Here is a 23,804-nt window from a genome sequence, read left to right on the forward strand (position 1 = left end):
ATTAATATGTCTTCCTTCCCGCAGGGGTGATTTACACGGCAGGTATCCTGGACTGCGAGAGCAAGGACTCTTATTGGCTGACGGTGTACGCCACAGACAGAGGGGTCACACCGCTGTCGGCTTCCGTCGAGGTCTTCATCCAGGTAGGATGCGCATGTTCTGCATGCCAATTGGGGCCTTTGCAGTACAGGGATGCGCCCCTTTATGTATGTATGGTTATACACTCGCTGGCCACACCATTAAAGCAGGACATTCATCACAAACACCTTGAAACAGTCAAATAGAAAGCAGCAATGTATCCCGCTGGGTATCCTCCAATTGTTTGCTGTTTTAGATCTGCTGCGCTACAGAATTTTAACTAAAGAATCGCGTTTTAATGATAATGATTCATTGATTTCACTTTTTTTTTGTTATTATAATCCATAGCATTAGCACAACGTTGACATTTTGATCACCAACCTAAGAAAAGCATGACATTGCCATATTCTTAGTTTACAACAACACAGCACAATGCAGAGATATTGTTTTACAAGCTAATGACAACTTAGTTTTCGCATAGCATTAAGATTTAGCTTTACAATCTTAGAATATAACCACATGTGTTACAGACAATGTAACACTTCATCACCTGGTTGAAAGATCTACAATTCTGAGAAATAATATTTAAACTGCCTTATACTCGGGGGCATGGAAGTATAAACACACTCCGGCTTCCTCCTACACTGTAAAAACATGCATGGCCGGTGTATTGGACATACTAAATTATCCTTAGGTGTGATTGGATGCGTGAATGGTTGTTCGTCCCTGTGTGCTCTGCAATTGGCCGAGGTTGAGGTCGTCCCCGCCTACTACCCGAAGTCAGCTGGGATAGGCACCATCAAGACTGCAACCCTTGTGAGGATAAGCGGCTCTAGAAAATGGATAGATGGACGGAAGTGTGACGAGATTTTGTGTTATTTTGCTTTTTTTAGAATGTAATTTGATTGAATAAATCGCTTGCACAATCGATTGGCATTTACCCAGGAAATACTACTATAGTAAGCTCAGAAAAACCTTGCCTTTTACTTGTAGTGAATGGAGGGACCATGGAAGTGATGAGGAATATATCGTTAATATTTGGCAACTTGCAATATTTGCCAAAAATGATGGATCGACAGACCAGAAAAATATGTAAAATGCCCTAGCCTAGGCATAGCATGACTATAACACAAAACGTTTTGTGTTGGCATACAGCATAGAAATATGTTACGGATGCTCCACTTTTACATTAGAACAAACAAGCAGAATTTTTATAGACTCGCATAGCTGTTCAGACGGCCACATAGCTTTATCCAGAACTCTCTTGATGCCGAAATTTTCACCATGTAAACAGACCCACACACACTTGATTGTTCCGCCTCAGCATCCAACACAAACGTGACACATTTGAGAGACTTTGCGGAATGGCACTGTTGTTGTTGTGCCTTCGGGGCGTGATTGGTCGCACACACACACACCAAACCCGAAGTTTAATCAGACACAGGTGCTCCTCAATTACCCGCTCAAGCGTCTCGGCGCCCCGTCGCCCGCGGCCCACGCTCGTAAATATTCCGTACACGCGCGCAGCCGAAGATGAGGAGACTTTTTCGCATTGCATTGTGGATGAAAAATATATAATTCGCTGCGTGTGCTTGATTGAAATACTAATATACTGTACATGTCAAATAATTGCCAGAAAATCACATAACGCTGAACCGTTCATCCTCAGGTAGAGGATGTGAACGACAACGCGCCGCTCACCTCAGACCCCATCTACCACCCCTGGGTGACGGAGAACTCGCCCAGGGATGTGTCGGTCATCCGCATACAGGCGCAGGACCCCGACATCACAGCCACGCCCGGCCGCCTCAGCTACCGCATCACCGCCGGCAACCCACAGAACTTCTTCTACATCAACCCCAAAACAGGTCAGGCAAGTCATTTACACACTTTTATGCAGATAAAGATAAATGGATAGATGTATGGAGATTGCGTCCACTTACGTGAATGAATAAATACATGGAAATTAGGTTCAGGTGATTAAATAGCGGATGAAAGCAATCGCGAATAATTTTATTAATGCATTTCATGTTATTTAAAGGTATGAATACAAAGCCAATCAAATTAAAATGTGAGGGAATTCAATTGGAATGGCCCGTAAATTAAAGACTATAGCAATTCTAAAAGAATAGATAACGTGCTAAATTTCAGCGCCGACGGACTGCTTTGTTTTCGTGTTACACTTATATTACTCTTGCTCACCTCTGCTAAATTTTACTTACTGCGATGATATATTAGTTCATTATTTCACATCTTTAGTCATTAATTGAGATATTAATTACATTAGTAATCTTTTTCACAATTTAGATTTGACAGAAATATATACAAAAATATAACGGAATAATATAAATGGAAATACATTCATAAAAATTATTTTAAATAACTATTATAAAGACTTACCTAGTCACTCATGTAGCAAGAGATGATTAAACAATTGTATTATTTCTTGGTATTGTTTTATCATATATTTAATGATTTTTTTCATTTTTAACAATTTTTTAAATTGTATTTATTTAGACTATTTGCATTAAAATATTTGTAACAACATTTTAAAGCACTTAAATACACTTAAAGAATTTAAGGGCATTGGAATGCATTCGCTCAAAGTTCCCCAATCAGGGAGCGTGGTGGGCGAGTCGGCGATCTGATTGGTGGGACTAAAATGGAGGCAGGGGCCTTGTACAGCTTCGTTAATCTAATGGGGGTCAAAGTGTCAGCGGCTTGAAAACCTGTTTTCAGTCCCGTTTGAACACTTAACTATCAGATGAGTGTGACGTTCAGCAGGGGTTGAACGTTTGCCGCCGTCTGAGCCTTCCCGCGTTGTTATCGTTGCAGCTGCCTTTATCTCTCGCTCATTCCGTCAGTATCGATGTCCCTGTCTCCTGATAAATGGACTTTTACTGCATCCGGTGCCGCCTCCCGACTAGGATCCTATTAAAGTGGCGGATTGATATGATAGGCGTGTTATCACGGCGCAACGGGACTTTTGTGTGTGTCAAGAGTCCCGCAACTTTTCGTGGTCCTGCGCGGAACTGATTGATGTGTCCCGTTCGACCCCGGCGCTTTGATTTGTTTTGTGTGTGTGTGCGTGATTGTGTGTGTGTGTGTGTGTGTGCGTGTAGCCGAGCACAACACAAGATTGAAGCACTACTCTGTGCTTTAGAAGCACTGACAACCCCCCGGACCCCCACTACCACCCCAAAACCACTTAACCCACCCCCACCCCCCACCCCCCTCCCCCCTCCCACTCCTCCTCCTCGTTTTCTGCCGCGGCAGGGGAGCAAACACAAGAGATGAGTGTTGACACAAGGTCCAGGGAAAAACCTACCGTGTTTGTCCTCCCTGGCTGCTAGAGATTTTTTATGTATTTTTCAACTGGACTGGATATAGGATGGAGCAAAACTAATTTGTATACACTGTGTAGATATTGTAATTAGCACTGACAGTTGGGGTACAAGGATGATTTATTGTTATTTTATGTGTTTGTGTCAGTGTGTATGTGTGTGACTGTTCACTGTGATTTGTTCATGGTGGTGTATGTGTCTGTATATATATATATATATATATATATATATATATATATATTTTTTTTTTTTTTTTTTTAACAGTATATGTATATATGTTCCTTTCAAGGTGACGCTTCCGTGTGAGTGCGTATGTGTGTGACTCAAACACGTTTTAACTCATAACACACACACACGCAAAACTAATCCGTGTGTTTTAATTCCGCTGCCATTAAATAAATTAATTGTGGTTTTATTTAGCTTGCGTGTATGATTGACGTGTTTTTTTTTAAAATGCATATTCATCACAACAGCGACGCTTGTGAATCTGTCCTAAAATGAATCAGGGGTCAATGTAGTGCAGAGACAGACTTGATTAGATTTTTGAGGTGGATTAGGAAGTAAATCTTATACTTACGTTTGGCACGTCGCTAGAATGTTAATGCATGGATTCACAATGGTGAAACATTACTGTGTTTGAGTGTAATACCGACGAATGTAATTTTATGCGGATCTTTGAATCTTTTGACTATAGATGTGTTATGTCAGGTGTGTTTGTGTGAGGCTAATAATATTATTATCACCCGATTTGTCAACTTTTTGTTTGGTTATGGCTCTGTGAGCCAGTTATGATTGATGATCCTATGAACTTTGCCAAGAATTATGTGACGTGACTTGAATGGGAAAATGGATTCTGTTCTAAAATGAACATTTTAATTTCACTATAAACGACTGTGAGCACCGGTTTATTGCAGGGGATGCATTCCAAAGTATTTCTTAGCTAATAAGAAAAAAATAACATAATGTGATGAGCCGCCACAAAAAGCCAAAATCTGTGGGTAAAGGGACCTCCTTACAGAATTCATTCATTGCCAATGACGCCTATATACGTTAAATTTTTCTAGGCTGGCAGTGAAATAATTATTTTACTCTAGTCGTTGGCTAAAGATTACGTTTGTCTCAATATACTTCAAAATGATTGCTTTGTATCATGATGCCACCAGAGGGCGCCAAAGTAATACTGTTATTATGCTACTAACAAAAGTGTCCCTGTATGCAATTAGCTGAGTATGCTAATGCTAATTACCACATCGCTAATGCTAATTACCTCATTAACTGTCACCACTGTCATTCCTGAATTCACCCATGTGACATGACGGTGGCCTGAGGAAGCGACGCAAACGCCTGCTGTGGCTGGGCTACATCATAGCAAGATATGTTGCAGTGTCTTTTTGCTGGCGCATGTGCGGGTTTTTTTTTTCCAGATTTGAGCCACGCCCTCTTGATTGGGGCATGGGTGAAGATTTTTTTTTTTTTTTTCTCAAATGACATCAAATTTAACATATACCGAGCAGCATCTAATACAAGCCATGCCAACTTTAAATTCAAAAGAGCGCTTCCAAATGTCTGAAAGGTGACAGAGTTATAATGAGCCTTTTGGTCCTATCGCTGCCAGGCTTGATCACCACCACGGCGAGGAAGCTGGACCGAGAGCAGCAGTCGGAGCACTTCCTGGAGGTAACGTACGACCGGCGCGGAGACTCAGGGGTCCCCCGGTTTGTTTATCTTTGGTCGCCACCTGCCACGCCGCTAACACAGCAGAGCGGCTGGAGGACGAGCCAAACACGCGGCCCCTCAAGGCCCCCCTCGGACGTTGATCAATGCCTCCAGGTTGGCGCCCGGGCGCGGGGATTTCTTAAATGTAATCGTTCATCATTGGTTATCTCCTTGGCGCGGGCCGGCGAGGACTCCGTGTGTTTGTGCGAGAGTGTGTGAGTGTTGGATAAGTGCAGACACTGGGCGTCCAGATAGCGCTGCGATTAGCATTTGCGCTGCTCGCGCTGCATGCAGATGAAGAAGATAATCGCAGTGTCTCCACTTCACAGGGAAAACTTCCTCCCTGCCGAGACTTTGCATGCAAACTTATTAACCACCGCAATGAAATGAAATAACACCCCCAAGTGACCCCAACTGAGATGTTTATCCGTCGCCAAATGATAGCTCAGCCTCGGTGCGTGGCGAGAGGACACCGGGGAAGACAATAACATCATATACACTCACTTCATTAGGTAGCCAATTTAATGAGATCCAATACAAGGGCTGGAACAATAATTCATCATAGGTTTAGCCTTTAAGTCTCAAGAAGCCAACGTGACTCCGGAAGTCTGGGAAACATGGCAGTGAAGTTCAATGAATCGCCATCAAACGCGAACGTTCGAAAGAAAATTCTGCTCCTGAAGGTCGTTTCCCCGTGGAACACAAAATTTTAGTGGGCACGGCTACTGTGTGTCGTACCACAATGACCCAACTCGGGATTTTTGATGTTTTTGAAGTGAGGTATCAAAGAAAAAGCATACAAATAAAAAACCCTAGGAAGCTATAACATTGCATTGTCAAGAGGTATAGGTGTCAAATTTAGCCCATGTCAGGCTCATTTACTGCCATTCAAAAATTCAAAATTGTAAATATTGTCAATATTGTAAATATTGTGAAAACCCAATATCATGCATTTGCCTTGATATATATATATATATATATATATATATATATATATATATATATATATATATATATATATATATATATATATGCTTTGATGTAAAATGCCTTTGACGTAAGGATCAAAGGGTGGGAGAAAATACCGCTCAAGGGATAAACCATGCCGTAAAGATACAAGAAAGCTACCGTTTTGGTTTGAAGCCCACTTATTCCACATGTTTTCGAGTTATTTTCAGGAGATGATGTTGTCCTTAGAGCTCCGACTCCCTTCAAATTCTGCACGTTCACTTGAAAGAGGATGTAAATAGACAGTGGGAAATAGGCTCTCCATCTCAGATCTCCAGCGCCAGCGTTGGTGTGTGTGGCTTTGCCCGGCAGAGAGTGTAATTAAGAGTCCAGTCAGCAGTCAGCCAGCTCACACTAGTGATGTGATCCAATCGATGTTGTGATGAGACCTTTGCCTCCACCGCAGGCCTCGCTAATACAAAGAGATTTCCCATGAGCTCCACTCCTCAGCCCGTCCACGTGCGTCCACTAGAAAAAAAAAGCAAAAACACAAAGATATTCCACACCCACGCGCTCACACGCAACCGTCTCGGTTTCCTAGGTGACGGTCATCGACGGGCCGGTGACCACCCGTCAGTCCACGGTGTGGGTCATGGTCCACGTGGAGGACGAAAACGACAACCCGCCAATCTTCCCGGAGGTCACCTACCGCATCCGGCTGCCCGAGCGTGACCGCAACAGGCGCGGCGAGCCCGTCTACCGGGTCTTCGCGCACGACCGCGACTTGGGCGCCAACGCCAACGTCAGCTACAGCATCGTGGATGGAAACCAGGATGAGATCTTCAGCGTGGACCCTCGCACTGCCGTGGTGGTGTCCAAGAAGGCGGTGGCGGCCGGCAGCTACCACGTCCTCACGGTATGTCGGACTCTCTTATTTATTTATTTTTGGCTGTTTTTCGTCAGGCATAAATCCATATTTTATCACCCCAATCTACTTTTATGAGTTGGCAAAGATGAATTTGATAACCCGCCGATGGAATTGCTTTTTTATTTGTTTGCTTGCACTCAATCACGCCAACACAAAGCTTGTTTGGGGCCTTCATTTACAAACAAATGTCATCGTCGTAAATGACTGTTTTCTTCTTTTTACATCACTTGACTGCAGACGTTAGTTTTATGTAATCCCCGATCGGTCAGCGTCATGTTGAGTGTTCATCAAAAGCTTTAGTGCGTCTCTTAATGGAGCGCAGACCTCCGCCAAGGCCCAACTATCCATTTTGCATCATTTTTGCTTTGAGGATTTTTTTTTAGAGGCTGTTCAAAGAGTGTCAGTTTTTGTCAGTAAAATGATTTTTTTTTTCCGATAATTGATGCAGTTTCTTTTTGGAAGATGTGAACGCTTTTTGTTTTTGTCATTGAATGTGCGAGAAGCATGACAATGATATTTAATGAGCGGCCATAAAACACATTGCATTATCTTGGTCACAAGAAGCCATCTCCAAAATAACACAGGAAGTCATTCATTTTAGTTTGAAATACCATGTTATGCTCATTTTTTTGGAGGGCTCTTTAAAAGGGAATTCGTCCAAAAGATTTTGTCTGAATTATACTAAATTTAGCTGTTGTATATCAGACACATAGAAGACACAAAATGGCAAATGTGAGTTTGTGTTTGGTTAAAACGGATCTTTGATGTTTGTATCCATCAATGGCAGTAAACGTGTTAAATGCAATGAATTAATTCAGCATGGTAGAATCCTCTCGTGAGATATCATTTCCTGTTTCAGATCAAAGCGGAGGACGGCGGCGATCCCCCCTTGTGGTCTACGGTCAACCTTCACGTGGAGTGGATTGGCCGGCCCGCACCCTCGCCGCTGCCCCTGCTGTTCACCCAGCGCTGCTACAACTTCTCCGTGCCTGAAACCGCAGCCGTGGCCCAGCCCATCGGAGTGGTCGCCGTGGGCCAATCCAACACCCCAGTTTGGTTCAACATCATCGGTGAGGCTACCCGAGAGAGCTAATGATGGAAAATACTGTGACCGTTTTTATAAACGCGTCATCAGGTCGCAGCCTGTCAGCATCGATAATGCTTTCTATTTTTACATATGCAAGCACTGTGTTCCATTTTTTTTTATTTATTTGTTCTATCATGGGCTGTGACAACATGTAATTGATTTTGATGACCTTTCGCTGTGCTGGTCGTTCCCTGCTGCTGCTGCCGCTGTTCAAAATAATCAACAGCATGCCGACGCATTAATTAAAAATAAGTTGATTAATCCTACACTGGCGCAGAGGAAACGTCACTATAATCATTGCTCGCATTTTCCACACTTCAGTGGACACAATCTTGTGATTAGAACTTATCAGACCCAACTAGTGTGTAATGACATAATTATAGATCTTACGAAGTTACTGTAAGTGTGTGATATAGGAAGTAGCTGAACGTTTTGTACAATTGCAGCTAGAGAAAAAGAAATGTTCTTTTCCGGAGGTATAAATCCAAGCTCATTCGGAATAATACTTTGCAATTACATTTGACCTTGCAAAAAGTCCCTAAAACGTCCACAATTTCCTCATGTCATTTCCCCAAATTGTCAGAATATTTTTGTCAACTCATGACCTATTCATGTTGTTCGTCACACGTAGGAGGACGCGTGGCCAGAGAAATGTTCTACATTCCGCAGAACGCGTGTGGGAGGAACTGCTCTCTCGACACAGGTAAAAAGCAAATTGGCCACGCGAACAAAAACCTGAACAAACCAAAACAAAATTCAGCACGGCGACCTGCATTGAGCCGACGGCGGTATGGATCGATTCATTTGAAACATGCATCCACACACAGTAACAATATGTTGTATTTTGAATTAAAACATAAAGAAAACATGGTGTTTTCTTTGTAGAAATACACTTATGACTGAATAGCAAAAGGTAAAAAAAAAAGGAATTTACCTGGTTATTTTGTTTTTTGGTTTATTTATTTTTTTAAATATCGCCCGCCCAAAATAAAACCCCACAGTTTATGCGCCGCATAAGGCGCAACGGATTATAAGGCACACCGTCAGCTTTTGGGGAAATGAAAGGCTTTTAGGTGCACCTTATCGTGCGAAAAATACGGTGGGTTTTCTTTCCGAATTTTGTGCTGCACAGAGTCTAAAGCGTCTCCTTTTGAAGCCTTTTACACTTATGACATCTCTTTTTGGTAATACTCGGAGATGGCTAGCCCCCGTGCGCAATAATGACCATCTTTTCCTCAGGGGGAAAACAGCAACAACAGCAACCTCAAAAAAGATGAAAAGCAAGCCAATCCCAGCAGTGAGCATCAGTATTCATGTGCTTGCGCGTGAAGCCGGAGTCCTCAGATATGTGCGGGGATGAGAGTGGGGATGGCGTCGGATAGCTAAGGCGTATCAATTCTCTTTCTCTCTCTATGCGACTCTAATCAGACATCAAGCCTATAACTCTACGCTGGCCCGGACCGCGAGGTGGCTGGTGTTTGGCGAGCGATAAGGCAGATGCCGGCGACAATGCTAACGGCTCCCAGGCCGACGGGCGGCGCGTTGTCGCGTTTCACTTCACTTTACTGCGCTCGGCCGCCGGGCCCAGATGGCCGTAATAATTGCACGGCGAGGGCGGGACGCGAATGCTAACGCGCTCGCCCGCGCGCGTGTGTCTGCAGGTAGCTTCGATATGCAGTTTGACCTCCAAGTGGGCGTGGGCACTCTGGTGGTGGCCAGGCCACTGGACGCCGAAGTGCAGGCCGTCTACAACATGACGGTGCAGGTGACAGATGGCACCAGCGTTGCCACCACACAGGTAGACACACACAATCATACAAAAAATAATTTCTCACAATAGTAGTTGGCAATGAAGAACATCTGATGAAGAGCTGACGAATTTGGTCGTGGTTGACTGTTTTCTGGCATGGCTTTTTGGGATTTTTTTGGTGACTTTGGTACTTATTCTGGGTTAGCGTTAGGCCCGTGCAGATGAAAACAGCTTGAAGTTCGCTTATGACTACAGGAGCGAGACATGAGCAATTTGCAAGTCCTCGCACCGCCTTTGCAAGACAAAATAAAGGCCGACCTTATCCACGTCTTTTAGTATGATTTTGGTTCCGGAGCTGAGGAGGAGTGATTTTGCACCGGGTCAGCCAAGTAAATGGCAACATTTAATTTATTAGCTACAGTGTTTTACTGTAGAAATAATGAGGTGGCCAAAATGTGTGTTTGGAAGCACACAGCCGGACAGTCAATGTCGGAAGTAAATAATTTACCCGAGGGCGTAATTTTTGGTATGAATACGGGGCTCCCATGGGAACTGATTTGATAGAAGGAACGTGTGCAATTAAGAGCGGTTTTGCACTTTAATGTCAATTAAACGCCCGTTTCTGGCCATGTTATTCATGCTCTTGGAGTAGTCTTAATCAACTGTGAGCTTCGTGAGGATAAGCGGCCAGAATGAAGGATAGATGCATGTTGCGTGGCCTGCTCCTTGAGGTGCAAAATGGCACAGCAGCTCCACGGTAAGAGCAAATGAGTCGTTTTACTTCCTGGTTAGAAAGATTGGAAACATAAAACTCATATTTCATAAGAAATGTAATCGCTAATGTGCCAAAGATAGCTTATATGCAGCTATTACACCGTGGAAAGTACTTAAATATCATGTTACGGCCCCTTTAAGTGGCTTCGGGAGCAGAAATTTCAAGATCAAGGTCTAAGCTCCAGTCAAGCTTGTTATTTTGAGCTTCACGTTTTACGACAAGAAGTTAAACTTTCTTGCCATGCTCAGCCCACACGCAATTGTATTGTTTCCCCCTTTTCCGTAATTTAGCATTGCCCATGCATCTAATGTGCAGGTTTGACGTTCTAGCAATTGGACAAATAGATAAAATGTGTCCGAAATGAGCGTCAAACAAACGGATAATTTCCTGTTTTTTGGGATGCTTTATTGTGATTTCTTGTTGGTTCTTCTCATAGTAAACAAACAGTATTTTCAAAAATGTATTTTGCAACATGTTGTGCCATTTCAGGTGTTCATCCGGGTTCAGGACAGCAACGACAACCCCCCAGTTTTCTCGCAGCCCGCTTACGACGTCAGCGTTTCCGAGGACGTGGCGGTGGACACGGAGCTGCTGCGCCTGCGTGCGTCAGACATGGACGAGCGCAGCCGTCTCAGCTTCTCCATCTACGGCAGCGTGGACCCTGCTAGCATGCGGTTGTTCCGGGTCAACCCGAGTACTGGGGCGGTCTTCACGGCCGACCGGCTGGATTACGAGGCCCGGACGCAGCACATCCTCACCGTCATGGTGAGCTCTTGGCAGCGTTGGAATCACTGACGGGATCTTATTTATCATCCTTGTGGTTTGCTCTCGCTCTTTAGGTCAAGGACCAGGAATTTCCATTCAACCGAGACCTGGCTCGGATCCTGGTGGCAGTGGAGGACGCCAACGACAACGTCCCGTACTTCACCAGCACAGTTTACGATGCCGTCGCCTATGAATCTTCCCCCGTCGGTACTTCGGTCCTGCAAGTCACAGCACTGGACAAGGACAGCGGGATTAATGGGCAAATCTCCTACGCCATACAAGCAGGTTGGGATTATTTTCATTTTTGGGTTCCACCTATCTGTCTTGTATACAAACACCGATTTTGATAGCAATCAAATGGGTTCCCCAAACCCAAAATGGCAGTTTTGGAGCAATGTTTTGTGTGGGTCTGCTCAGGACTGACATGCCTACCAAATTTGGAGTTCCAAAGGGAAAGTGGTTTCTGGAGCTTAACTAAAACACATATTAAGAATTTTAAAAATGATTTCTGCTCAAAATAGAAGTGCACCATATTTCATATTACTAATTAAAACCGAGGCAGAAGCAAAGGTTGAATTTTAACAAATGTTAGCTGTGAATTTGTGTATATTTCATCAGGCAACACGGGCAGTGTATTCAGCATTGACAACAACACAGGCCTCATCTTCATCGCCAAGAACCTGGACATCAATTCTGTGGGCTTTTACACACTCACCGTGCAAGTAACGGATGGAGGTTTTCCACCACTAATGGCCACCGCTTCTGCACGTATATCCTTGATCCTCTCCAATTTATCCAAACCCAAATTCTCCCAGAAGGAGTACCAGGCTGAGGTAGAGCAAAAAAAAATATCTGGGAGACCTAGGAAATGATAACTTCTTCATGTTTTTTTTTGTAGATCATGGAGAACAGCACAGCTGGCGCTTACGTGATCACGGTTTTTGCCCTGAGCCGCTCGGCACTCATTTATGACATCACAAGGGGCAATGAACAAAAGTGTTTCTTCATTAATCACCACACGGGCGTCATCAGCACACGCAAACGTTTCGACTTTGAGGTGCGTTCATCATTTGTGGATTTATTTGAATGTAGTCTGTATTGGTTAACCTAAAATACAACACTCCAAGGCAAGAATTTTTTTAACTATTTTGTTGGTGGTCACCATTTACTTTTAAAACACAGGTGTCAAACTCCAGTCCCTGAGGGTCGGTATATTGCATGTTTTCTGGGTTTCTTTCCTCAATGCACCGGATTCAAATGATTCGCTCATTAGCAAGCTCTGCGGGATCTTAAAAATTGTCCTAATCATTTGAATCGGGTGTGTTTGAAAGAGAATTTTCGAAAACATTAAGGATACCAGCCCTCGAGGACTGGAATTAGACACCTATATTTTAGTAGATTTTTTTTGTTGATTTGGAATCTTCTGTGTGATTTTATCTGCAATTTTTTTTTCACCTGTGAATCCCTTTGAGACTGTGGTGATTCAGGGCTATAGAAATTAATTTGATTTGAACCCATTTTTTAACCTCCAATACTGAACAAAATGGATTGCTTGTGGGCGTGAGAGGAAAAAACCATGGGGAAAACTGTAGATTTTTTGGTGGGTGGGTGGAATGAACTGATCTGCGTAAGACACATCATGAGCGTTTTAGGAAAATCCCTGTGGTAGATAATCTAGTACCTTTCCCATGTCTTTGCTTTGCTCAGAAAACGTCATCCTACTTCCTGATTGTCCGTGCCTCCAGCATGGCGGGCACAGAGTCCAGTGCCACAGTTGTGGTTCAGGTTGGAGATGTCAATGACAACGCGCCCGCCTTCCAACAATTAAGGTATCAAAACACTGCGGGGCACAGTGTTGACCAAAAATCCTGACTCCGCCGTCGGACTTGCTGCGGCAGGTATGCGGGGTCCATCAGTGAAGCGGCCCCGGTCAATAGCGTGGTCCTCGGGGACGACGGCAAGCCACTAGTCATCCGGGCCACGGACGCCGACCGCAATCACAACGCCCTGCTGGTGTTCCAGATCATAGACGAGACTGCTCGCATGTTCTTCAGCGTTGACCCTGGGAGTGGATCCATCCGGTAGGCGCTGGATTTTTGAAAATTCGACTTCTAAAGCATGTCTCTCGTCAGTTGACCCACCAAAAAGTCTTGAGAGGGTTTTCTTGTTGGTTTGAATTATCCAATTACGGCTTATTTTGACACTTTCCACAAACTTTGTCCTGAAGCATAAACTAGAAAGTCACCTGCACAAGGGTAAGGTTTAATCAAACAGTCCGGTCCTTCAGCTTCAGGGTCACCGTTTTGTTTTTAAGGACAATTGCCAGTGTGGATTATGAGACCTTCCCCGAGTTTGTCTTCAGGGTTCACGTCCGAGATAGTGGCCAGCCGCCTAAAAGTGCCGACAGTCCTGCTGAGGTGTTTATTAAGGTGAGTGGCCTTTTGTTTACTCGTCTTCTCACATCCAATAAATTCTCACCGGGGTGTGTGAATTTCAGGTGATTAATATCAACGACTCACCGCCGAGATTCTCCCAGGACATGTACGAGAGCATCCTCCTGCTGCCCACCTATCCCGGGGTAGAGGTCCTCCGCGTAGAAGCCTTTGACCCTGACGTAAGCTCGGGCCCTGACAACAAGACTTCCCGGCTCATCTACTCGCTGGTGGACCGCAACCTGGAGCACTTCTCAGTAGAGCGCGGCAGCGGCGTGGTGACGGTTATAAATCAGAACCTCAGCAAGGACCGTTATCGATTCAACGTGAAGGTCGGCCAATCGACAGCTCGTTAGGCACAAGCCAATAGCTCCAAATAGCCCGTGAAAGCATTCTGGTTGTCCGTGTTCTCGCGCCGCAGGTTTGGGACGGCCGTTTCTCCAGTGTGGCACTGGTGACGGTGCTTATCCGCCAAGCCGTGAACAGCGGCCTCTCCTTTGCCGCCCCGTTTTACGCCGCCGCCGTCCGGGAGAACACCCGCAACGTTAGCGTCCTGGCCGTGGTCAACGTCATCGGCCAGCGTCTAAACGAGCCCCTGAAGTTCTCGCTGCTCAACCCCGGCGGGCTCTTCGCTGTGAGGCCCACCTGCGGGGCCTTGTTAACTGTCGGTAACCCCTTTGACCGTGAGGAACGGGACAACTATGAGCTTGTGGTGGAGGTCCGCAGGGAAGAGGAAATACTAAAGGTGGCCAGAGTTACAGTTAGAGTGCGGGTGAGATTCAAATTTCAGCCTTTCCCAATGGTCACCATTAACCGCGAAAAACGAGGGATTACTGTAATGTAATATAGTTGTGCTGTACCTACCCACATACTGTAAGTGTGAGACCAAATCCTGTGCGCTGTGTCCAACTGAAGCACCAGTGCCAAAGTTAGTTGTAGAGCCCTGGTGGGTATGTTTATCAAGAAAGGTCTCCATGTGCCAAACCTTAAAGTCAACCTTTTCCGTTTAAAGCCACCGTTTTCTGGTCACCTCCACAAACATATAGCAGATTTCTTATGGGATACAAACTTTCTGCACACGTTTCTCCTTCCAGGTTGAAGATGACAATGATAACGCCCCCGAGTTTGTGAATCTGCCGTACTATGCCACGGTGCGGGTGGAAGCAGAACCTGGCTCGTCCATTTTCACAGTGACCGCAACCGACAGGGATTTGGGTGTGAACGCTCAGGTGACCTACCGCCTCAAGGAACCACATAGGAACTTTCAGGTAAGATACTTTACAGTTGTCGGTGCGGCTTATAGTCCGAAAAAGTGGTTTGCTGCCAACTTTTCATATTGAAAGTACACATATACTTCTTAACACCTTTGGGACTTGTTATTGACCCGTGTGAATAGCGTGGATCACTGTACGTAACTGTCGCTCTTAAACCTTGCAGGTGAACCCGGTGACCGGTGAGCTGACTCTAAAGCGAGCCTTTGAGGCCGACCTGTCCAACGGCGAGTTAAAGGTGGTAGTGGTGGCATCTGATGGCGGCGCCCCCTGCCTGGCCAGCGAGGTGGAGCTTCCCATCAACGTTCTGAATGAAGCCATGCCGCTGTTCGACAAACCGTTCTATGGCGTCACCGTACCCGAGGACGTGGTGGTTTCCACATCGTTGCTGAGCATCAACGCCAGCAGCCCGACGGGGCAGCCCGTCATCTTCACGCTGGCCGCCGGCGACCCGTTACTGCAGTTTGACATCGGCTTTGACACGGGCGCGATCCGCGTGCTCTACCCACTGGACTACGAGACGGCGCCATATTACCGCCTCACGGCCAGGGCTACGGACACGCTGACGGGCGCCAGGTCCGAGGTGGATGTGGACGTGGTGGTGCTCGACGTCAACGACAACGCACCCGCCTTTCAGAAGCCGGCGTACTCGGCCGTGCTGCCCGAAAACGCCATGATCGGAACCAGCGTTTTACAAGTAGGTGCTCGTCTTTTGTTAAGAAATGAAAAAGAAAGTAGAAAAAAACGACCTTGAAACCTACGAGTTTAATCTGGTTAATTACCACATTTTCCGGACAATAAGGCACAACAAAAGCCTTCAATTCTCTCAAAAGTTGACAGTGCACTTTATATAGTAGTCTATGCATTTCAGTTGTCAATGTTTAAAATATAAAATTTATCCTGTTCAGCTTTTAGCTTCTACTCTATGCGCCTTAAAATTCGGTGCGCCTTGTTGTGCAGACAATACGGTCAGACTATTTTCTCAAAGGATACAATATAATCTCATTATTTCCTTTTAACTCCTAATAAATATCGGCTGTAACACATTTTGATCTTGGATTATCATTCGCTTTATAATTCCTTATTCCAAAGTGGATCCGTGGCAATTTCCCCCGAAAAATTCCCTGAGAAAGCATGTGACCTTTTCCGAGTAATAGAGCGCCGCTGTGGAAACATTTGCACAGGGCGATGTGTAATTAAACCGTCTGGATTCACAGAGACAATGTCGTTATATTGGATCACGTCATAAATCATCAGCAATGAAGCTCATTATTAGTCTTGTTGTTACAAAGAGCATTTGCTCAATTAAGCATTTATACTGCCACAAAAAATCAGCTTGGTGCTTCCTGATCCCTCCGATTGCCCAAGCAAGAATCATATTGATTTTTAAAGGAGATCAGAAGAAGAGTTAGTGCGGCTGTACAGTACATTTATGCCAGTTCTGTAGTAGGTGCGGATAAATCTCGTCAGGGCAGAACCTTCATCACACGGAGGGTGTTTGATCAAGATCTCACCTTGTGGAGTTGACTTATTTGAGCTTTGTGTTTTTGCATTACCCCTGTGTCGAAAGAGAACATTTCAAGTAATTAAACTTACATCTCTTGGAGCGTGTCTTTGAAGGATCCCTGGAAAAGGACAACAGGAACCTGAAAGGATTGATTCAAACCATCACTGCTGCACCGAGCCACTCCAGGATAGACGTGTCTGATAAAATCTTTTTCGGGGTGTACTCATGATGGACATGCGAGATTCAAAATTTGTATTGTCATATGCATAGTACCACTACACAATGAAATTATGTTTTTTTAACCCGCTTTTTTGTCAAATTCACCCTAATTGCAGTAAAAAAAAAAAAAAAAGAGAGGTCGACTTGTACCCTTATTATTAAAACAGTCATCTGTGGTCCATCGCAGGTGTTTGCTCAGGATCAAGACTCGGACAAGAACTCCAGGGTGAGCTACGAGATTGTGTCGGACATCCACAATAGCACTGATTACTTCCACATGGAGCGCGACAGTGGGATACTGCTGACGGCGCGGCTATTGGATTACGAGCGCATCCAACGCTTCAATTTTGTCGTGCGGGCGACGGACGGCGGCGAACCGGCGCTCAGCAGCGACGTCAGCGTCACGGTGAGCGTCGCCGACGCCAACGACAACCCGCCCGACTTCAGCCAGACGCTCTACGAAGCTTTTGTCAGCGAGCTGGCGCCGCGAGGGCACTTCGTCACCTGCGTTCAGGCCTCGGATGCCGACCTGGGCGACGCCCAAAGGCTCAGGTCAGTTTGAATGTCAAATTGGTGTCAAATTTAGCCCATGTCAGTCTCATTTACTGCCGTTCGAAATTGGAAATATTGTCAATTTTGGACATATTGTAAACCTGATGTTTTATCATACATTTTCATACATGTTTGCATTAATCCTTTCAACGGCAACTCACGAACAGGGCGCAATAGACATTTTTGTGTTGACAAAGCCCACTGGGTGGCGCTATTGGCCAACTTATGACATTTGCAAGCCTTTCAATGACTTTGATGATTGGCTTAGCCTGAACTTGCATAATGCAAAAGTCTTCAAAAGTCATAATAGTCTAATTATGACAACAAATATTCCTATTTCAATTTCCTAAATATGTAAATATACAGCGTGGCTACTTTTGCAATTATCACAAGTCTGCCCAAGTTGGGTGAAAATCAGGCCAGGTTTGTGAAAAATCCCCAGACACCCAGGGGTTAAACAATTCTAATAATGAAAGTCCCTCACGTTTCTTTTGATTTTGGCTTCACGATTCGTTGATCTTCAAGGCACAGTTATCAGTTGAAAGTTATTGACTCCGCATATTTTCCCCAGGTACAGCATCCTGTCGGGTAACGAGCGCATGACATTCTCCATGGAGGCGGAGAGCGGCATTCTGCGTCTGTCTAACAAGAGGCGACAGGGCATGAAGCTGTCGTATCATCTCAACGTTTCCGTGTCTGACAGCGTCTTCACTAACACGGCTCAGGTGACGGCGCCGTCCCGACCCGAGCGCCGGCTCAATTAGAGGATGCCCGGCGTTTGCCGAGCGTCTCGCCCCGAGTCCGCCGGGGTTAATACGTGTTCACGTCACGTCGGATTTACTGACTGGAGCGGCCGCCAAGTGGAACGCTCCGTCTCGTAGTTTTGCTGCGTCGGCTGTTTTGTAATTGCCTATATTAAACACGAACGCTTCTCGAATGGCAATTGGAGGAACAAGCGTGATTTAGTTCAGCCAAAAAAAAAAAAGAGACAAAATGTCCAACACAGATGCTTTCGATGATAAGATCAACAGCATAGTGAATTACGAGATAAGATAGCCATGGACTTTAGAGTGTAACATTATAGTCGGACATAATTTTGAGATTATGGCGCATTGAGTGACATTATAGATCAGGGAAGAGCAATTTAATTTGCTGGGTGGGGGGGGGTGGGGGTGCTACGGAGGGGCCACATAGGAACACACACTCTTTTTAACCAGTTGCAAGACAGAAATGTCAATTTTGTAAATTTGGAAGCACAACTAAAACATGTCTGCCATCTAGTGATCATTGGTGATATTACATATCAAAATGATAGTCTATCCCTGTAAATGCAGATTTTTTTCCTTTTATTATAGTCAACATTTTCTAATAATACTTCAGGGTTTATCGAAGAATTTGGGAGGGATTGTAAAAACAAAACAAAAAAAATCATAGCATGACATAACCGTACAACATGTGTACTAAGTGTCATCTTAGCATCACATCATATCATGTTGTGTGACGCGTGTGGCTTCGATCTTTTCCAGAGTGCATTAAGTTTGACCCGAAACTCGTCTGCGGCTGACCCCTCTTAGCATTCTGTCGCGCAACATCAGCCGCTAACAGGATGAAATGAGTTTCTATTGACAAGCTGCCACCAAGCCTGGGAGAGAACTGGACAATCATAATAATATGATTTACATGTGATTGCAAACAGATCAGTTCAGTTTAATTCCTTGGAACGTCCTCCTGCATATATGGCTAGATAAATAAATAAACAAATGAATACATAGGCTAGAATGCTTAAACCCACAAAAGCTTTGTAAAAATATGTCGTTTTTTCCCAAACCTGGTGGTGATTTGGATGACGATGTCCAGGTGGTGGTGTACGTTCTGGGAGCCAACCTGTACAGTCCGGTGTTCAGTCAGAGGTTCTATCTGGCGGAGGTCCCTGAAAACGCACCGCCCGGTTCAAAGGTTATCCAGGTATGTTCACGATACGACATCAAATTTCATGCGACCTGCTCAATCGACGCTTGTTGCAGGTGCGCGCCACAGACGAGGACTCGGGTCTGTTCGGCCAGATCACTTACTCCTTCATCAACGACTTTGGGAAGACTTGCTTCACTGTGGACGCCAACGGGCTCATTACCACGTCACAGCGGCTGGACCGAGAAGACCCTCTCAACAAAGACATCCTGCTCACTGTCATGGCGTTGGATGGAGGAGGTGCCATTAACATATTTGCGCTCCTTATGCTTATCCTTATCGTCATCAAGTACGGAAATGTACATGTCTGATGATTGTCGAAATGTCCCAAAGCATAATGTCTCTGCCCAGAAGAATCCAAATTTTAAATGATATCCCGTGAAAACCTTTAGATATGACCTAAAAAAATGAGCACTCATGTCGCTTTCCAGGCCGGGCGTCGTTCTGCACGGTGCGAGTAGTGCTGGCGGACGAGAATGACAACGCGCCGCGCTTCCGGGCGGTGGAGTACCGCATGAGCATCAAGGCCGATGTCGGGAAAGGCTCCCTGGTCACACAGATCCAGGCCAGCGACCCCGACGCAGGCGCCAACGGCAGGATCGTCTACTCGCTCTATAGCGAGGCGCGCTTGTCCTTGGTCGACGTCCTGGAGGTCGGGTCCAATTTTTCACTAATGTACTGTCGCACGATTATCCCTATCAACGATGTGACAATCCTTTCATACGTAATCTCTGAAAGCACTATACTTACTGTGTGTTCCTAGGTGAGTACAAATCGTGGCAAGCATAAAGAAATTCGGCAGAGTTAAACCTTTTGTTTGAATAAAGCTATTGGTCCAATGGCCTGGCAATAGTATAAAACAGAAAGCATTAAACACACAGAACCAGTCACTTAAAATCCCAATCAAAAATCTATATAAAGACAAAAAGCCATAAATCAGATGCAGGAAATGTTGATTCCAACAAAATAAAATGATTGTCACCACTAAACTAGTCTTCACTTTTTGAATATCCAAATGAAAGTAATTTGTTCCCTGCACCAATCAAATCCTTTGTTCCAAATTGCCGCAGGTGGAGTCGGACAGCGGCTGGATGATGACCAAGAGCTCGGTGTCCCACCTCCAGGGCACGGTGCTGTCCTTCTTCGTCAAGGCCACCGACTGCGGCTCGCCGGCCAAACACTCGCTGGTGTCGGCCTTCATCCACGTGGTGCCCGCCGCCGCCTTCATCCCCTCCTTCAGCCAGCCCCAGTACTCCTTCACCGTCCCCGAGGACACGCCCGCCGGCACGGCGCTGGGCTCTGTCTACATGGGCCCGGGCCAGAGCGCCGTTTTCTCCGGCATCGCCGGGGAGACGGCCGACAGCAACCGGGGCGGCACCTTCCTGGTGGAGGCCGACACGGGGCTGGTTCGCCTGGTCAAGCCCCTGGACTACGAGCGCGTCCCCGTCTACCGCTTCAAGGTGGCCGCCGCCACCCGCAGGGACCTCATCGAGGCCATCACCAGCGTGGACGTGGAGGTCAAGGTCGGTGGCGAGAGCGCTGTTGCTTTATAACCAAACAAAACGCTTCATACTTTTATATCGAGATCAAGTCATAGCATCCTCTTTCCCTTTGAACGTGTTGCCATTAAAAAAAATAAATAAAACTCTTGTGTGCATGGCGGAAGGTCATGGACGTGAATGACAACGAGCCCTCGTTCGAGACGGACAACTACGTGGCCACAGTGATGGAAGGCTTGCCGATCGGCACCCGGGTGGTCCAAGTACGGGCGCTGGACCCCGACTGGGGCGCCAATGGTCAGGTGGGTCACCGATGTGTGACAATTTTGTAAATATAATTGCCGACTACCGCGGTTGCCCCCTGCATACTCGCAGCTAGCTTACTGCGGGAGCTCAGAAGAAAAAATATAAACGTATGGTGATAGAAAATGGAATCCAATCGTGTTGAAAACACTCCAATGGGGCAATGCAAAACGTATGGGTTGGAACACCAGATATTTACTGGATCAAACCTGACGGTAATGCTTGCTTTACCCATCAAGGCCGCGATTTGGGATCTCCGGAGGCACACTTTAAGCACCCTCAGATTCACACATTTTAAATTAATAATATTTTTTTGAGCTTTTTGGTATCCCTCTGCATGCGCCTTGACATTTCTTGCAGGTGACCTACAGCCTGGAAGAGGCAACATCAGCTGCTGCTTCTTTGTTTTCCATCGACAGCAAGACGGGCTGGATCACAACCGCTGGCGCCATGGACCACGAGGCGCGCTCCAGCTACAGCTTCCGTGTCCTGGCTTCCGACCTGGGCGAGTCACGCAGTCTGCGGTCAAGCGCCCTCGTCACCGTGGCCGTGTCGGACGCCAACGACAACCCGCCGCGCTTCCGGCGGGAGCTGTACCGCGGCGCCGTCAAAGAGAGTGACCCGCTTGGCGAGGTTGTGGCCGTGCTCAAAACCCGCGATGATGACGGGACTGACCAGAACCGCATGGTCAGCTTCTACATCACCGGTTTGTACTTTCATTTTAAAATAATTCAAACAAGTACATATTTAAAGAGAACAGTAAAGATACACCAGCCTTTGCAAAGCCTTTAATTAGGGTATTAAAAAAAAACTTCTATCTTGCATTTCCTGACCAAGAGCCAATGAGAGAAAGCTTGTAAATTTGTTGTTGAAAGAGTGACCTCCTCGCAGTGGACTCATCACAGAAGGCTCTTATCAGCAAATAATTTCTTGATGTAACTCTTGTTTAAAATGTAAAATAAATTAGATTAGACAGACATTCCAAATTGTGATGTTTCTGAACACAATTCAAGACTTGACTAAAATAATTTTTGCTGTTGTGGGAATGTGTTTGTGTATTCCTCAGGCGGTAACGTGGGCGGCGTGTTCGGTCTGGCGCTGGTGCAAGGTGAATGGAAGGTGTATGTGAGCGGGCCGCTGGACCGCGAGCGTCAGGACCGCTACCTGCTCAACGTGACGGCCAGCGACGGCCTCTACGTTGCCCGCGCCGCCGTGGAGGTCACCGTCATGGATGCCAACGACAACAGCCCTGTCTGCAACCAGGTAACGTCAAAATATCACCTCAACCGAAATTATTATTATTAAGTTTTATTATATGTACATATACATGATAATATGTCTGTCATGAATTATGACGGTATATATTTTTTAAATTCATTTTCTTTTAAATTTCTTTTTAAATAGCGGTCAACAAAGCTTTTATGTAACAAAATAATGATAAAAAATATATTTTCACTTTTTAATGAGCATTAAATTTTCAGTAAATACTGTACTATATCGAAATAAAAAAAAATCTAATACTTTTTGTACTTAAATGTAAACTATACGCGACAGTGCAAAGAACAATTCCATCACGGTAAGGTATCCAATGATTGTCATAAAATATGTATCAAATACATTAGGCGATGAGTTTAAATGACTAAATATGATGGAAGAAAAAATTGCAATCTTTTCCTTACATTGCTCGAATGAGTTTGCGCTTATCCAAAGTCGGATAGGAAAACCTTGGCGGAAGTTTCCGCTCCACCGAGCACCATTCTCGTTTCCCATTCATTTCTTATTTAATCAATCCTCACCTCCGTGTATTTTTTTTCCTTGTGCAAAGCTTCCTCTGGGGCAATTTGTGTTCCAAAAGACATTCATTTGTGTAAACAATGTGCTTTATTACAAAGCGGGGATGTTTTGTTGCTCTCACATTTGATGTTTCTGCTCCTCACTTACAATCTTAAGGCCTCTATTTTGCTTTCAAAAGTTTGTGAACTAAAGCACTAAATATGTTTACAGCGCGTAGTATTGTTTGTGTGTGAAATATCGCAGAGCCCATTTTGGGATGTGGTCGATGGAGACCATTTAACCTTGTTGGGTTAGCTTTTGTCAGCTGGGTTAATGGATGCATGTGTGTGTGTGTGTGTGTGTGGCAGGCGGTGTATAGTGCCTCATTTCCTGAGGACGTGGCAGCCAACAAGGGGGTGCTGACAGTGGGCGCGTCTGACATGGACTCGGGCTCCAGCGCCGAGATCCAGTACTCGCTCTTTGGCATTGGTGTGGAAGACTTTTACATGGACGCCAACACTGGTACCTCACATCACCCCCCTCGAAGTTGAGGGGAATATTTGCTTAATTTATTCATGTGTGTCTTTTTGATGGAGCATATATCAACCCCAAAATTACAGCAACCCCCCTTCCCCACCCCCCAAAAAGTTAGTACAGTACATTACTAACATTCTATTATTAGTTGATGATTATTAGCATTTAGCTCCCGTGTTTTTCTAGCTAGAAGACATTTCAGCTAGATTTATGTCCTGTGTATGTACTATTACCGTGTGACTCTTTTATCTCACTTTGCTGTTAACCCACGGGTGTCAAACTCAAGGCCCGAGGGCCAGATCTGGCCCTCCACATCATTTTATGTGGCCTGCGAAATGCTAATTATAAAATTAAC

The 23,804-nt window shown here is 45.3% G+C and overlaps 1 protein-coding gene across 1 annotated transcript in view; it reads left to right on the top strand.

The window, feature by feature from the left end:
* Positions 1–23,804, top strand: part of fat3b (FAT atypical cadherin 3b) — a 54,923-nt gene that overhangs the window by 13,538 nt on the left and 17,581 nt on the right. The window contains exons 5-32 of the mRNA XM_088440426.1: positions 25–143; positions 1,748–1,946; positions 5,038–5,099; positions 6,688–7,002; positions 7,874–8,084; positions 8,733–8,804; positions 9,763–9,899; positions 11,116–11,391; positions 11,466–11,676; positions 12,010–12,224; positions 12,290–12,448; positions 13,099–13,220; positions 13,290–13,472; positions 13,706–13,820; positions 13,889–14,155; positions 14,245–14,595; positions 14,918–15,091; positions 15,261–15,791; positions 17,008–17,372; positions 17,944–18,097; positions 19,230–19,337; positions 19,397–19,580; positions 19,772–19,992; positions 20,411–20,863; positions 21,007–21,141; positions 21,503–21,848; positions 22,209–22,405; positions 23,284–23,437. Of these exons, the coding sequence (XP_088296552.1) occupies positions 25–143; positions 1,748–1,946; positions 5,038–5,099; positions 6,688–7,002; positions 7,874–8,084; positions 8,733–8,804; positions 9,763–9,899; positions 11,116–11,391; positions 11,466–11,676; positions 12,010–12,224; positions 12,290–12,448; positions 13,099–13,220; positions 13,290–13,472; positions 13,706–13,820; positions 13,889–14,155; positions 14,245–14,595; positions 14,918–15,091; positions 15,261–15,791; positions 17,008–17,372; positions 17,944–18,097; positions 19,230–19,337; positions 19,397–19,580; positions 19,772–19,992; positions 20,411–20,863; positions 21,007–21,141; positions 21,503–21,848; positions 22,209–22,405; positions 23,284–23,437 (6,036 nt within the window). The remainder of the gene's footprint in view (positions 1–24; positions 144–1,747; positions 1,947–5,037; positions 5,100–6,687; positions 7,003–7,873; positions 8,085–8,732; positions 8,805–9,762; positions 9,900–11,115; positions 11,392–11,465; positions 11,677–12,009; positions 12,225–12,289; positions 12,449–13,098; positions 13,221–13,289; positions 13,473–13,705; positions 13,821–13,888; positions 14,156–14,244; positions 14,596–14,917; positions 15,092–15,260; positions 15,792–17,007; positions 17,373–17,943; positions 18,098–19,229; positions 19,338–19,396; positions 19,581–19,771; positions 19,993–20,410; positions 20,864–21,006; positions 21,142–21,502; positions 21,849–22,208; positions 22,406–23,283; positions 23,438–23,804) is intronic.

Source organism: Hippichthys cyanospilos, chromosome 18 (genome assembly GCF_059441005.1).
Source record: "Hippichthys cyanospilos isolate Australia breed blue-spotted pipefish chromosome 18, RoL_Hcya_1.0, whole genome shotgun sequence".
Taxonomy (NCBI): Eukaryota; Metazoa; Chordata; class Actinopteri; order Syngnathiformes; family Syngnathidae; genus Hippichthys; species Hippichthys cyanospilos.